The sequence below is a fragment of the Salvelinus fontinalis genome, unplaced genomic scaffold (assembly GCF_029448725.1).
Source record: "Salvelinus fontinalis isolate EN_2023a unplaced genomic scaffold, ASM2944872v1 scaffold_0257, whole genome shotgun sequence".
Classification (NCBI taxonomy): domain Eukaryota; kingdom Metazoa; phylum Chordata; class Actinopteri; order Salmoniformes; family Salmonidae; genus Salvelinus; species Salvelinus fontinalis.
The window spans coordinates 124,637-141,378 of NW_026600466.1; the positions used below are offsets into that span (position 1 = coordinate 124,637).

A 16,742-nucleotide genomic window follows, 5' to 3' on the forward strand; every position below is an offset into this window, starting at 1 on the left:
AATGCAAACAACGACCACCTCTTGAAACGTGGAGAACGGCTAGGTTTAGAGGGCACAAGTTACACACACAGACACTGTGAAAACAGACGGAGAGAAAACTAGAGAAATGGGGGCCAAAAAAACCAAGTGTTCATCTCAGCTGAAGGTAAGTGCTTTCTTAAGTGCCGTCATTATATCCCTTCTCTTCCAGTATCTTTTGCTTTCCTGTTTATTTTCTGCGGAGTGAATGAATGCTGAGGGAAAAAGCAGAGGCTGGGTCTTGGCTTTTTGGATTACTCCATTTCCTTAAATGAGGGAGTTATGAATAACGTGCGGGGAAACAGCTGGAATTGATCCAATGGGGTACAATAGAAGTGGAGGAGAAAACAGTGAAACAGCTTGCAATGAACGGACTGGGAGATGGAGAACAGAGGAGGCTGAGGAGATGGAGAACAGAGGAGGCTGAGGAGATGGAGAACAGAGGAGGCTGAGGAGATGGAGAACAGAGGAGGCTGAGGAGATGGAGAACAGAAGAGGCTGAGGAGATGGAGAACAGAAGAGGCTGAGGAGAGGGAGAACAGAGGAGGCTGAGGAGAGGGAGAACAGAGGAGGCTGAGGAGAGGGAGAACAGCGGAGGCTGAGGAGATGGAGAACAGAGGAGGCTGAGGAGATGGAGAACAGAAGAGGCTGAGGAGATGGAGAACAGAAGAGGCTGAGGAGATGGAGAACAGAAGAGACTGAGGAGATGGAGAACAGAAGAGACTGAGGAGATGGAGAACAGAAGAGAATGAGGAGAGGGAGAACAGAGGAGGCTGAGGAGAGGGAGAACAGAAGAGACTGAGGAGAGGGAGAACAGAAGAGGCTGAGGAGATGGAGAACAGAAGAGGCTGAGGAGATGGAGAACAGAAGAGGCTGAGGAGATGGAGAACAGAAGAGGCTGAGGAGATGGAGAACAGAAGAGACTGAGGAGATGGAGAACAGAAGAGACTGAGGAGATGGAGAACAGAAGAGAATGAGGAGAGGGAGAACAGAGGAGGCTGAGGAGAGGGAGAACAGAAGAGACTGAGGAGAGGGAGAACAGAGGAGGCTGAGGAGAGGGAGAACAGAGGAGGCTGAGGAGAGGGAGAACAGAGGAGGCTGAGGAGAGGGAGAACAGCGGAGGCTGAGGAGATGGAGAACAGAGGAGGCTGAGGAGATGGAGAACAGATGAGGCTGAGGAGATGGAGAACAGAAGAGGCTGAGGAGATGGAGAACAGAAGAGACTGAGGAGATGGAGAACAGAAGAGACTGAGGAGATGGAGAACAGAAGAGACTGAGGAGATGGAGAACAGAAGAGACTGAGGAGATGGAGAACAGAAGAGACTGAGGAGATGGAGAACAGAAGAGACTGAGGAGATGGAGAACAGAAGAGACTGAGGAGATGGAGAACAGAAGAGACTGAGGAGAGGGAGAACAGAAGAGACTGAGGAGAGGGAGAACAGAGGAGGCTGAGGAGAGGGAGAACAGAAGAGACTGAGGAGAGGGAGAACAGAGGAGGCTGAGGAGAGGGAGAACAGAGGAGGCTGAGGAGAGGGAGAACAGCGGAGGCTGAGGAGATGGAGAACAGAGGAGGCTGAGGAGACTGAGGAGCGGAAGAAGAGAGGAGAGGAAGAACAGAGGAGGCTGAGGAGATGGAGAACAGAGGAGGCTGAGAACAGAGGAGACTGAGGAGAGGGAGAACAGAGGAGGCTGAAGAGAGGGAGAACAGAGGAGACTGAGAACAGAGGAGGCTGAGGAGAGGGAGAACAGAGGAGGCTGAGGAGATGGAGAACAGAGGAGACTGAGGAGAGGGAGAACAGAGGAGGCTGAGGAGAGGGAGAACAGAAGAGGCTGAGGAGATGGAGAACAGAGGAGGCTGAGGAGATGGAGAACAGAGGAGGCTGAGGAGATGGAGAACAGAAGAGACTGAGGAGAGGGAAAACAGAGGAGGCTGAGGAGATGGAGAACAGAAGAGACTGAGGAGATGGAGAACAGAAGAGACTGAGGAGATGGAGAACAGAAGAGACTGAGGAGATGGAGAACAGAAGAGACTGAGGAGATGGAGAACAGAAGAGACTGAGGAGATAGAGAACAGAAGAGACTGAGGAGATGGAGAACAGAAGAGACTGAGGAGATGGAGAACAGAAGAGACTGAGGAGATGGAGAACAGAAGAGACTGAGGAGATGGAGAATAGAAGAGACTGAGGAGAGGGAGAACAGAAGAGACTGAGGAGAGGGAGAACAGAGGAGGCTGAGGAGAGGGAGAACAGAAGAGACTGAGGAGAGGGAGAACAGAAGAGACTGAGGAGAGGGAGAACAGAAGAGACTGAGGAGAGGGAGAACAGAGGAGGCTGAGGAGAGGGAGAACAGCGGAGGCTGAGGAGACTGAGGAGAGGGAGAAGAGAGGAGAGGAAGAACAGAGGAGGCTGAGGAGATGGAGAACAGAGGAGGCTGAGAACAGAGGAGACTGAGGAGAGGGAGAACAGAGGAGGCTGAAGAGAGGGAGAACAGAGGAGACTGAGGAGAGGGAGAACAGAGGAGACTGAGGAGAGGGAGAACAGAGGAGGCTGAGGAGAGGGAGAACAGAGGAGGCTGAGGAGAGGGAGAACAGAGGAGGCTGAGGAGAGGGAGAACAGAGGAGGCTGAGGAGAGGGAGAACAGAGGAGACTGAGGAGAGGGAGAACAGAGGAGGCTGAGGAGAGGGAGAACAGAAGAGGCTGAGGAGATGGAGAACAGAGGAGGCTGAGGAGATGGAGAACAGAGGAGGCTGAGGAGATGGAGAAGAGAGGAGGCTGAGGAGATGTACCTCACCTCCCCTGTTCTTACCTCACCTCAGACACATACAGTACCTCACCTCCCCTGTTCCTACCTCACCTCAGACACATACAGTACCTCACCTCCCCTGTTCCTACCTCACCTCAGAGACATACAGTACCTCACCTCCCCTGTTCCTACCTCACCTCAGTCACATACAGTACCTCTCCTCCCCTGTTCCTACCTTACCTCAGAGACATACAGTACCTCTCCTCCACTGTTCCTACCTCACCTCAGACACATACAGTACCTCACCTCCACTGTTCTTACCTCACCTCAGACACATACAGTACCTCTCCTCCACTGTTCCTACCTCACCTCAGACACATACAGTACCTCACCTCCCCTGTTCCTACCTCACCTCAGACACATACAGTACCTCTCCTCCACTGTTCCTACCTCACCTCAGACACATACAGTACCTCACCTCCACTGTTCCTACCTCACCTCAGAGACATACAGTACCTCACCTCCCCTGTTCCTACCTCACCTCAGACATACAGTACCTCACCTCCACTGTTCCTACCTCACCTCAGACACATACAGTACCTCACCTCCCCTGTTCCTACCTCACCTCAGACACATACAGTACCTCACCTCCACTGTTCCTACCTCACCTCAGACACATACAGTACCTCACCTCCACTGTTCCTACCTCACCTCAGACACATACAGTACCTCTCCTCCACTGTTCCTACCTCACCTCAGACACATACAGTACCTCACCTCCCCTGTTCTTACCTCACCTCAGACACATACAGTACCTCACCTCCCCTGTTCCTACCTCACCTCAGACACATACAGTACCTCTCCTCCAATGTTCCTACCTCACCTCAGACACATACAGTACCTCTCCTCCACTGTTCCTACCTCACCTCAGACACATACAGTACCTCACCTCCACTGTTCCTACCTCACCTCAGACACATACAGTACCTCTCCTCCACTGTTCCTACCTCACCTCAGACACATACAGTACCTCACCTCCCCTGTTCTTACCTCACCTCAGACACATACAGTACCTCACCTCCCCTGTTCCTACCTCACCTCAGACACATACAGTACCTCTCCTCCACTGTTCCTACCTCACCTCAGACACATACAGTACCTCTCCTCCACTGTTCCTACCTCACCTCAGACACATACAGTACCTCTCCTCCACTGTTCCTACCTCACCTCAGACACATACAGTACCTCTCCTCCCCTGTTCCTACCTTACCTCAGAGACATACAGTACCTCTCCTCCACTGTTCCTACCTCACCTCAGACACATACAGTACCTCACCTCCACTGTTCTTACCTCACCTCAGACACATACAGTACCTCTCCTCCACTGTTCCTACCTCACCTCAGACACATACAGTACCTCACCTCCCCTGTTCCTACCTCACCTCAGACACATACAGTACCTCACCTCCACTGTTCCTACCTCACCTCAGACACATACAGTACCTCACCTCCACTGTTCCTACCTCACCTCAGACACATACAGTACCTCACCTCCCCTGTTCCTACCTTACCTCAGACACATACAGTACCACACCTCCCCTGTTCCTACCTCACCTCAGACACATACAGTACCTCACCTAACCCATGCCTACCTCACCTCAGACACATACAGTAACTCTCCTCCACTGTTCTTACCTCTCCTCCACTGTTCCTACCTCACCTTAGCCAGTGAGTTGGACAAAACTATACACCCAAAGGCCCTGTTTGAAAACCCACAATATATCCTTCCTTCCCTCCTTGAAGAAATCACAAATTCCACATGATTGGATGGGTAAAAATCTATGGTTTCACGTCATAGCTCTCACCTATCCAGTCATGTGAGATTAGTGGTCACTTCAAGGAAGGAAAGATGCATTTCATTTTCACATTTTCAAACAGAGCCAATGTCCCCAAACCCCGTCCCCTTATCATTTCTTCTGCTCCACCTACACCTTTTCTCACTGAATAACCAAACCCATTTCCCCCCCTCCCTCTTTCCTCACCTGAGCTGTCACTCTGTGGCCAGGCTCTCCTCTCTGGTAGGCATGGTCTGCTATCCCATCATCCACCCCTACACCTCCACCCCTACCTGCATCCCGCCTTCCCTCCACCCCCATCCCTACCTCTATCCCTACCTCCACCCCTACCTGCATCCCGCCTTCCCTCCACCCCCATCCCTACCTCCACCTCCACCCCTACCTGCATCCCGTCTTCCCTCCACCCCCACCCCTACCTCTATCCCTACCTCCACCCCTACCTGCACCCCGCCTTCCCTCCCCCTCCACCCCTACCTGCACCCCTCCATCCCACCTTCCAGCCTTCCCTCCAGCCCTCCCTACCTGGGCTGGCTCTCTGTGGCTAGGTTCTCTCCTCTCTGGTAGGCGTGATCAGCTATCTGGGTAGTGGATCTCTTCAGTATCTGCTTCAGCTCAGGCTCCAGGCGCTCCATGATGGCCTTGATAGCCTCCGGGATCTTCTTGAGCTTGGCCAGGCCTTTGATGAGGACGCCCATGAACTCTTGGGTGTTCTCCTCCGGGTGCACGTCAGGGTCCTCGCGGGCCTCGTGGTGCGCCTGAAGCTCACGCACTGAAAGAGGGAGTGACACGGAGTGAGAGAGAAGTGAGAGAGAAGTAGAGATGGATAGATAGAAAACATGGGAAGTGACAGAGGGAGAGAGAGATAGTAGAGCTACAGGATGTGGTACTATTTGAAAGCCATCATACTCATGAAACATGAAAGAATGAGTTGTTATAGTTGTAACCAACATCATCCTAGTCCCCACTGTCATCTCTTTCCTCTCAATGCTATACAGTCGTGGCCACAAGTTTTGAGAATGACACAAATATAAAATGTTCAAAGTCTGCTGCCTCAGTTTGTATGATGTCAATTTGCATATACTCCAGAATGTTATGAAGAGTGATCAGAAGAATTGCAAAGTCCCTCTTTGCCATGCAAATGAACTGAATCCCCCAAAAATATTTCCACTGCATTTCAGCCCTGCCACAAAAGGACCAGCTGACATCATGTCAGTGATTCTCTCATTAACACAGGTGTGAGTGTTGACGAGGACAAGGCTGGAGATCACCCTGTCATGCTTATTGAGTTCGAATAACAGACTGGAGAGGGCCTCCCGGGTGGCGCAGTGGTCTAGGGCACTGCATCGCAGTGCTAGCTGTGCCACCAGAGACTCTGGGTTCGCGCCCAGGCTCTGTCGCAGCCGGCCGCGACCGGGAGGTCCGTGGGGCGACGCACAATTGGCCTAGCGTCGTCCGGGTTAGGGAGGGTTTGGCCGGTAGGGATATCCTTGTCTCATCGCGCACCAGCGATTCCTGTGGCGGGCCGGGCGCAGTGCACGCACGGTGTTTCCTCCGACACATAGTTGCGGCTGGCTTCTGGGTTGGATGCACACTGTGTTAAGAAGCAGTGCGGCTTGGTTGGGTTGTGTTTCGGAGGACGCATGGCTTTCGACCTTAGTCTCTCCCGAGCCCATACGGGAGTTGTAGCGATGAGACAAGATAGAGACAAGATTTTCTCTGATGAATCACATTTCCGATTGTTTGGGGCATACGGAAAAAAGCTTGTCCGGAGAAGACAAGGTGAGCGCTACCATCAGTCCTGTGTCATGGCAACAGTAAAGCATCCTGAGAACATTCATGTGTGGGGTTGCTTCTCAGCCAAGGGAGTGAGCTCGCTCACAATTTTGCCTAAGACCACAGCCATGAATAAAGAATGGTACCAACACATCCTCCGAGAGCAACTTCTCCCAACCATCCAGGAACAGTTTGGTGACGAACAATGCCTTTTCCAGCATGATGGAGCACCTTGCCATCAGGCAAAAGTGATAACTAAGTGGCTCGGGGAACAAAACATCGATATTTTGGGTCCATGGCCAGGAAACTCCCCAGACCTTAATCCCATTGAGAACCTGTGGTCAATCCTCAAGAGGCGGGTGGACAAACACAAATTCTGACAAACTTCAAGCATTGATTATGCAAGAATGGGCTGCCATTAGTCAGGATGTGGCCCAGAAGTTAATTGACAGCATGCCAGGGTGGATTGCAGAGGTCTTGAAAAAGAATTTAATGTAATTGTAAATAAAAGCCTTTGACACTTGTCAAATGCTTGTAATTATACTTCAGTATTCCATAGTAACATCTGACAAAAATATCTAAAGACACTGAAGCAGCAAACTTTGTGGAAATTAATATTTGTGTCATTCTCAAAACGTTTGTCCACGACTGTACAGTAGTATTATCATCACCATAACAACCCCGTACATCTCACCACTAGGCTTTCAGCTCTTCCTCGTCATCACAAACTTATGAGTGTTTGGATCAAATGAAAACCTTCCCACAACACTTCTTCACCTTTACCTCCCTGTTCAGCACCTCAACCCCCCCCTCCCTCCCTCCCTCCCTCAGACCTCGCTGCATTAGCTTGCTAAATTGAGAGTAACAGCACGGCTACATTTTAATTCTAGTCTGATGATACAGCCTCCGTTTTCCCTTCAAAGCGTTGTAAGTGGGGTACGTTAAGAGAGTTAATGTTTATGTGACGTTAATAGACTTTATTTCTCCTGCCAGCGACTGTAGTTTTTTCACGTCATAATCACTACAATTACCAGCTACTAAATGATGTGCGCTGAGGCCATTAGACGAAGCAGCGTTGTCGACAAAAGCTGGAGAGTTATGCTGTCGTCATCACGGCACATGGCACTTAGCACACGGCGGCGGCTAATTGCTTGCGTTTTGCCGTAATAATGCGAGAGGAAAGTGCAGTTAGCGCAGGGAAATGACTTAGGCCCTGGGTGTGAATTAAGCGGCTTCTCTCTCTACCTGAGTTAGTCAACTGACTCCATGAACAAACAGCAGCAATTATAGGGGAGAGAGTCATCAGTGGGATGGTAGGCTCAGAGGAAGAGAGAGGGGGTTGGTAGAGGGAAGATTGGCAGAAGGACAGGGGTATGGGGAGGGGTTAGGCGTTTCTAAGGCTGGCATTGCGACTGTATTGGGGGTGTGGCTGGAAAAGGATAGAGGTTAGTGGGGCGAAGAAGAGTGGGGGTCTGCTAATGGCATAGGGACAGAGGTTAGCGGGGCGAAGAAGAGTGGGGGTCTGGTAATGGCATAGGGACAGAGGTTAGCGGGGCGAGGAAGAGTGGGGGTCTGGTAATGGCATAGGGACAGAGGTTAGCGGGGCAAAGAAGAGTGGGGGTCTGGTAATTGGCATAGGGACAGAGGTTAGTGGGGTGAGGAAGAGTGGGGGTCTGGTAATGGCATGGTAATGGCATAGGGATAGAGGTTAGTGGGGAGAGGAAGAGTGGGGGTCTGGTAATGGCATAGGGACAGAGGTTAGAGGGGCGAGGAAGAGTGGGGGTCTGGTAATGGCATAGGGACAGAGGTTAGTGGGGAGAGGAAGAGTGGGGGACTGGTAATGGCATAGGGACAGAGGTTAGAGGGGCGAGGAAGAGTGGGGGTCTGGTAATGGCATAGGTACGGAGGAGGGGCTATGGAGCTGTAACAGACACAGTACACCTGTAGCTAGCAGTAGGGTGTCTAACTGACCAGGTACCGGGGCACACCTGACCTGACAGGGAAGGAGGGTTCAGGCTTGCATTCAAACAAACGTGTTAGGATGGGTTGAGTGGGTAGGTAGGGTAGGGCTGGGAGAAAGTGGGAGAAAGTTAGAGAGAGAGAGAGAAAGAGAGAGAGAGATTACCTAGATTACCTAGATTACCTAGATTACCTAGATCAACACACTATAACAAACTCCACAACCAGGGAATGTCATCAACACACTATAACAAACTCCACAACCAGGGAATGTCATCAACACACTATAACAAACTCCACAACCAGGGAATGTCATCAACACACTATAACAAACTCCACAACCAGGGAATGTCATCAACACACTATAACAAACTCCACAACCAGGGAATGTTATCAACACACTATAACAAACTCCACAACCAGGGAATGTCATCAACACACTATAACAAACTCCACAACCAGGGAATGTTATCAACACACTATAACAAACTCCACAACCAGGGAATGTTATCAACACACTATAACAAACTCCACAACCAGGGAATGTTATCAACACACTATAACAAACTCCACAACCAGGGAATGTTATCAACACACTATAACAAACTCCACAACCAGGGAATGTCATCAACACACTATAACAAACTCCACAACCTGGGAATGTCATCAACACACTATAACAAACTCCACAACCAGGGAATGTCATCAACACACTATAACAAACTCCACAACCAGGGAATGTTATCAACACACTATAACAAACTCCACAACCAGGGAATGTCATCAACACACTATAACAAACTCCCTTGTAGACGCTGTATTACCAGAGGTAACTGTTCCTCTGTGGCTTATGAGCATAATGAATGTTATCCACCCCACTGTGCTGACAGGAATACATGGTGACTAATGGGAGATATGGGGTGGCAGCTGATTATGATGTTATGAAAACGTATGAACGAGTATGATAATGCCCTAATAATGATGTGATTCATGTACTGTTATGATAATGCCCTAATAACGCTGTGACGTATGCACCAGTATGGACTGATAATGCTGTGATATATGCAAGAGTATGATAATACCCCGATAATGCTGTGATATATGCAAGAGTATGATAATACCCCGATAATGCTGTGGTGCACGTACTAGTATGATAATACCCTGATAATGCTGTGATGCACATACTAGTATGATAAGGCCCTGATAATGCTGTGGTGCACGTACTAGTTTGATAATGCCCTAATAATGTTGTGATGTATGCACTAGTATGATAATGCTCTAATGTTGTGATGTATGTACTATTATGATAATGGACTAATAATGTTGTGATGTACAGTATGTACTATTATGATAATGGCCTAATAATCCCGTGATGTATGTACTGTGCTGCAAGGGGGAGGAAATACGAGGCATAGATGGAAGCAGGGAGAAGGTGTGTGTGTGTCAGCGTGCGTGCTTTAGTGCTTCTGTGTGTGTGTGTGCAAGTGCTCGCTGGCATGTAAATGCCATCAGTGGAGTGTGTGTCAGAGACAGTGTTATGTTTGAGGTGTGTTGCGCCTGTAGCGTTCTCTGGTACACACCCCTAATGACATGCTAATGGATGTAGTAACTGCAGCAGTACAGATCCCTGCTAATGATTTCATTATCACTAGGAGCATCGGCAGTGGAACTACGGTAGAACACTAACCTGACAACTCTACCACTGTGCTATCCAGGAGACAACTATGTTCCAATAGTTCTCATCAAGTCTCCACAGTCTCTCTCTCCATCTACACCATGTTCTCTTTTCTATCTATCCATCTCCTCTCCCTTTCTCTTTTCCACTCAATATCCAGTTCTCTCCAGTTTCTTCCCCACATTATCTCACTGGCTCTCTATCCTTTCCCACCTCTCGCTGTCCCCGTCCCTTCCTCTCTCTGTCCCCGTCCCTTCCTCTCTCTGTCCCCGTCCCTTCCTCTCTCTGTCCCCGTCCCTTCCTCTCTCTGTCCCCGTCCCTTCCTCTCTCTGTCCCCGTCCCTTCCTCTCTCGCTGTCCCCGTCCCTTCCTCTCTCGCTGTCCCCGTCCCTTCCTCTCTCGCTGTCCCCGTCCCTTCCTCTCTCGCTGTCCCCGTCCCTTCCTCTCTCGCTGTCCCCGTCCCTTCCTCTCTCGCTGTCCCCGTCCCTTCCTCTCTCGCTGTCCCCGTCCCTTCCTCTCTCGCTGTCCCCGTCCCTTCCTCTCTCGCTGTCCCCGTCCCTTCCTCTCTCGCTGTCCCCGTCCCTTCCTCTCTCGCTGTCCCCGTCCCTTTCTCTCGCTGTCCCCGTCCCTTTCTCTCGCTGTCCCCGTCCCTTTCTCTCGCTGTCCCTTTCTCTCGCTGTCCCCGTCCCTTTCTCTCGCTGTCCCCGTCCCTTTCTCTCGCTGTCCCCGTCCCTTCCTCTCGCTGTCCCCGTCCCTTCCTCTCGCTGTCCCCGTCCCTTCCTCTCGCTGTCCCCGTCCCTTCCTCTCGCTGTCCCCGTCCCTTCCTCTCGCTGTCCCCGTCCCTTCCTCTCGCTGTCCCCGTCCCTTCCTCTCGCTGTCCCCGTCCCTTCCTCTCGCTGTCCCCGTCCCTTCCTCTCGCTGTCCCCGTCCCTTCCTCTCGCTGTCCCCGTCCCTTCCTCTCGCTGTCCCCGTCCCTTCCTCTCGCTGTCCCCGTCCCTTCCTCTCGCTGTCCCCGTCCCTTCCTCTCGCTGTCCCCGTCCCTTCCTCTCGCTGCCCCCGTCCCTTCCTCTCGCTGTCCCCGTCCCTTCCTCTCGCTGTCCCCGTCCCTTCCTCTCGCTGTCCCCGTCCCTTCCTCTCGCTGTCCCCGTCCCTTCCTCTCTCTGTCCCCGTCCCTTCCTCTCTCTGTCCCCGTCCCTTCCTCTCGCTGTCCCCGTCCCTTCCTCTCGCTGTCCCCGTCCCTTCCTCTCTCTGTCCCCGTCCCTTCCTCTCTCTGTCCCCGTCCCTTCCTCTCTCTGTCCCCGTCCCTTCCTCTCGCTGTCCCCGTCCCTTCCTCTCTCTGTCCCCGTCCCTTCCTCTCGCTGTCCCCGTCCCTTCCTCTCGCTGTCCCCGTCCCTTCCTCTCGCTGTCCCCGTCCCTTCCTCTCTCTGTCCCCGTCCCTTCCTCTCTCTGTCCCCATCCCTTCCTCTCTCTGTCCCCGTCCCTTCCTCTCTCTGTCCCCGTCTCTTCCTCGTCTCCCACCCCCTCCATGACCCCCCTCTTCCTCTCTCATCCAGTAGTATTCCTAAAGCCATTCTACTGGTGGTAATGAAGTAAGGCCAGCACAATCAATTGCACCAAAACATTCCTTTATTAGGTTGGTATAGTGTGCATACCCTCATTTAGTACTGCTGTATTCAGCCAAGCAGCCGTGCATAATGGATGTGTGTTGGACTACCAAGGCTACTTACTGCTGGTGGTCCCTGGGGTGCTGAACTGGGAGGAGTCCATCAGCTTGCGAGGGGTGGACAGGCTGCTGACGTCCAGCTGGGGCAGAGGGGACGTGTCTTTGGTTGTAGAGCTGGGGAGAGTTGAGAAGAGCATCATCAGTCACCGTCATCACCATCATCCTCGTTACAAATTCAATAAATCAAAAAAAAATTGCATTTATTTTCAATGACTTCTCACTAAACTGAAAAGTAAAAGCTACTTATTTCAAAATGTTAAATTAAAATCACTTCCTGAATTGTCTGGCTTCAATTTAAACTGAGCCCAACCCTGCTACCCACAATGACTATATTCACCTGAGAGACAAGCAGAACTTTATAATGAACCTGTTAACAACCTGGATGAACAGAGTCAGACATGTACCTACCTCCACACAGTGTTGAGTGGAGCCCTGACCTGTACCTCCACACAGTGTTGAGTGGAGCCCTGACCTGTACCTCCACACAGTGTTGAGTGGAGCCCTGACCTGTACCTCCACACAGTGTTGAGTGGAGCCCTGACCTGTACCTCCACACAGTGTTGAGTGTAGCCCTGACCTGTACCTCCACACAGTGTTGAGTGGAGCCCTTTACCTCCACACAGTGTTGAGTGGAGCCCTGACCTGTACCTCCACACAGTGTTGAGTGGAGCCCTGACCTGTACCTCCACACAGTGTTGAGTGGAGCCCTGACCTCTACCTCCACACAGTGTTGAGTGGAGCCCTGACCTGTACCTCCACACAGTGTTGAGTGGAGCCCTGACCTCTACCTCCACATAGTGTTGAGTGGAGCCCTGACCTGTACCTCCACACAGTGTTGAGTGTAGCCCTGTACCTCCACACAGTGTTGAGTGGAGCCCTGTACCCCCACACAGTGTTGAGTGTAGCCCTGACCTGTACCTCCACACAGTGTTGAGTGGAGCCCTGACCTGTACCTCCACACAGTGTTGAGTGGAGCCCTGACCTGTACCTCCACACAGTGTTGAGTGTAGCCCTGACCTGTACCTCCACACAGTGTTGAGTGGAGCCCTGACCTGTACCTCCACACAGTGTTGAGTGTAGCCCTGACCTCTACCTCCACATAGTGTTGAGTGTAGCCCTGACCTGTACCTCCACACAGTGTTGAGTGTAGCCCTGACCTCTACCTCCACACAGTGTTGAGTGTAGCCCTGACCTCTACCTCCACACAGTGTTGAGTGTAGCCCTGACCTCTACCTTCACACAGTGTTGAGTGGAGCCCTGACCTGTACCTCCACACAGTGTTGAGTGTAGCCCTGACCTGTACCTCCACACAGTGTTGAGTGGAGCCCTGACCTGTACCTTCACACAGTGTTGAGTGGAGCCCTGACCTGTACCTCCACACAGTGTTGAGTGGAGCCCTGACCTGTACCTCCACACAGTGTTGAGTGGAGCCCTGCTTAGTGAGTGTTGAGTGGAGGTGGGTTGTTCTTACCAAACCTCCATTATACAGGAGCTTTAACCTGTCACTCTAAAACCCCAACTAATACATCACTCTACAGTACGTCACAGCACAGACACCACACTGCTGTACACACAACAATCACACACACAGAGAAAAAGACACCAATCACACACACGCCAATAAAGACACTACACACACACACACACACACACACACACACACACCTAGCATGAATTAACAACCATCAAAACAACAGGCTTCATTGCTGGAGAGGTGGGTGACCTGCATCAGCCTAATGTGTTGTGATGCTGCATCTTGGTTTAGAATCAGCATGCAGGTGGCAGCCGTCTCTCCACACAGCGTTCTAACATGTCCCAAATGGCACCTGCATAGTGCACTACACAGTGTATTACTTTTTAAAGTAGTGCACTAAGTAGGGAATAGGGTGCCATTTGGGACACCCCGGTGGTGTTGGTATGATAATCCTCCCGATGCTAATGTGGGTTATGACGCGGTCGTCGACAAACCAAAACCCACATTATCATTCTACAGCGCGTCATCTCTGGTCCCTCATGAATGAATCAGATGTGTTTGCACTAAGTGGTGAGACGGGGACGGTGTCACTAGAAGTTTAGACTAGCTAATGTAAACACTGAGAGACAACATGTGTAGCGTGGAACTGTGCTGTGTGGGATTAGAGGAGTGGAGGTTCAACACTGACTTGTCTCATGTTATGGTATTTCATTTAATGATTTCAACTAGTTTTCCCCCAATTATACATTTACTTCCAACGCAGAGTGAACACCCACACACTTCAGACTCCCAAAGCTTTTATTTTGAAGTGAAAGACTACTTCCAATCTCTACTGAGATCTGGTGTTTGAGTTCTTGCCCTACTATTCTAGAATACTGCAAATGATGAACATGACATTCCCTCTGTTGACTGCACTTGAAGTGGGATTGACCCCCACTCTGATCTCCCTGACCTCACAGCGTGTTCCTAACAACTCACACCTCCGCCCCCCTCCCACCCTCTCTCCCCGCCCCCAGGCCACTCACCCGCCATGGCGTCCCTGGTTCTTGTCCTTGTTCTTGGTCCCCAGGCGGCTGGTAGACTTGATGTAGAGGTGCCGGTGCAGCTCGTCGATGAGGACCACGTGGATGTTGAGCTTCTTACTGTGGAGCTCCAGACGCAGGTCCCCCAGACCCTCCACCTGCAGCAGGGGGCCCTCCAGAGACTCCACCGCTGACACCTGCACGAGGGGGACCACAGGAGACACACCTGAATAGATCTATACACCTTGGAATGTAGGGGAGACCTGAACACAGCTCCAGGTACCTGGTATATTATCCACTAGTACTCACTGTGTATCTGAATACACCTGGCAACACTTCAGAATACAGTACTTTGATGAGGACCACAGGGACATGTTTATTAGGGCACGCCATGGAAAACTGTTTCAAACGTAATCAATAATGAATCTAAATCTTCACAGTTATAAACAAGATGTGGATATAATTGGCTAGTTTAATTGGCACCTAATGGACTTAATAATGGAGTATTTAGAGAAAGTTTATTTGAACTGTAAATCTGAACCATGTCTGTTCACACATTACACCTCACAGGTTGTCAGACGGGTTGTTAGACCGGTTACTAGACAGACAAATAATACACCACCAACACCACCAATGTAACTACAGTGAATCCTCTGTGTTAACACTGCTGCTGTATGTAGAACGTTCTACATGTTTTACATTGTAGTCATTTGGCTTTCTCTCCCTCCCTCCCTCTCTCCGTCCGTCCCTCTCTCTCCGTCCGTCCATCCCTCTGTCCGTCCTTCTCTCCGTCCGGCCGTCCGTCCGTCCCTCTCTCCGTCCGGCCGTCCGTCCGTCCCTCTCTCCGTCCGGCCGTCCGTCCGTCCCTCTCTCCGTCCGGCCGTCCGTCCGTCCCTCTCTCCGTCCGGCCGTCCGTCCCTCTCTCCGTCCGGCCGTCCGTCCGTCCCTCTCTCCGGCCGTCCGTCCGTCCCTCTCTCCGTCCGTCCGTCCGTCCCTCTCTCCGTCCGTCCGTCCCTCTCTCCGTCCGTCCGTCCGTCCCTCTCTCCGTCCGGCCGTCCGTCCGTCCCTCTCTCCGTCCGGCCGTCCGTCCGTCCCTCTCTCCGTCCGGCCGTCCGTCCGTCCCTCTCTCCGTCCGGCCGTCCGTCCGTCCCTCTCTCCGTCCGGCCGTCCGTCCGTCCCTCTCTCCGTCCGGCCGTCCGTCCGTCCCTCTCTCCGTCCGGCCGTCCGTCCGTCCCTCTCTCCGTCCGGCCGTCCGTCCGTCCCTCTCTCCGTCCGGCCGTCCGTCCGTCCCTCCGTCCGTCCGTCCGTCCCTCTCTCCGTCCGTCCGTCCGTCCCTCTCTCCGTCCGTCCGTCCGTCCCTCTCTCCGTCCGTCCGTCCGTCCCTCTCTCCGTCCGTCCGTCCGTCCCTCTCTCCGTCCGTCCGTCCGTCCCTCTCTCCGTCCGTCCGTCCGTCCGTCCCTCTCTCCGTCCGTCCCTCCGTCCGTCCCTCTCTCCGTCCGTCCCTCCGTCCGTCCGTCCCTCTCTCCGTCCGTCCCTCCGTCCGTCCGTCCCTCTCTCTGTCCGTCCCTCCGTCCGTCTCTCTCTGTCCGTCCCTCTCTCTGTCCGTCCGTCCCTCTCTCTGTCCGTCCGTCCCTCTCTCTGTCCGTCCGTCCCTCTCTCTGTCCGTCCGTCCCTCTCTCTGTCCGTCCGTCCCTCTCTCTGTCCGTCCGTCCCTCTCTCTGTCCGTCCGTCCCTCTCTCTGTCCGTCCGTCCCTCTCTCTGTCCGTCCGTCCCTCTCTCTGTCCGTCCGTCCCTCTCTCTGTCCGTCCGTCCCTCTCTCTGTCCGTCCGTCCCTCTCTCTGTCCGTCCGTCCCTCTCTCTGTCCGTCCGTCCCTCTCTCTGTCCGTCCGTCCCTCTCTCTGTCCGTCCGTCCCTCTCTCTGTCCGTCCGTCCGTCCGTCCCTCTCTCTGTCCGTCCGTCCGTCCGTCCCTCTCTCTGTCCGTCCGTCCGTCCGTCCCTCTCTCTGTCCGTCCGTCCGTCCGTCCCTCTCTCTCTCTGTCCGTCCGTCCGTCCCTCTCTCTCTCTCTCTCTCTCTGTCCGTCCGTCCGTCCCTCTCTCTCTCTGTCCGTCCGTCCGTCCGTCCCTCTCTCTCTCTGTCCGTCCGTCCGTCCGTCCCTCTCTTTATCCGTCCCTCTCTCTGTCCGTCCCTCTCTCTGTCCGTCCCTCTCTCTGTCCGTCCCTCTCTCTGTCCGTCCCTCTCTCTGTCCGTCCCTCTCTCTGTCCGTCCCTCTCTCTGTCCGTCCCTCTCTCTGTCCGTCCCTCTCTCTGTCCGTCCCTCTCTCTGTCCGTCCCTCTCTCTGTCCGTCCCTCTCTCTGTCCGTCCCTCTCTCTGTCCGTCCCTCTCTCTGTCCGTCCCTCTCTCTGTCCGGCCGTCCATCCCTCTCTCTGTCCGGCCGTCCGTCCCTCTCTCTGTCCGGCCGTCCCTCTCTCTGTCCGTCCGTCCGTCCGTCCCTCTCTCTGTC

The 16,742-nt window shown here is 52.8% G+C and overlaps 1 protein-coding gene across 1 annotated transcript in view; it reads right to left on the bottom strand.

Annotated features, from left to right (window-relative positions):
* The window catches only part of LOC129845257 (exocyst complex component 4-like), a 104,496-nt gene that overhangs the window by 70,375 nt on the left and 17,379 nt on the right, over nucleotides 1-16,742 (bottom strand). The window contains exons 4-6 of the mRNA XM_055913130.1: nucleotides 14,245-14,438; nucleotides 11,750-11,859; nucleotides 5,139-5,385 (exon numbers count right to left, since the gene is read on the bottom strand). Coding sequence (XP_055769105.1) covers nucleotides 5,139-5,385; nucleotides 11,750-11,859; nucleotides 14,245-14,438 — 551 coding nt within the window. The remainder of the gene's footprint in view (nucleotides 1-5,138; nucleotides 5,386-11,749; nucleotides 11,860-14,244; nucleotides 14,439-16,742) is intronic.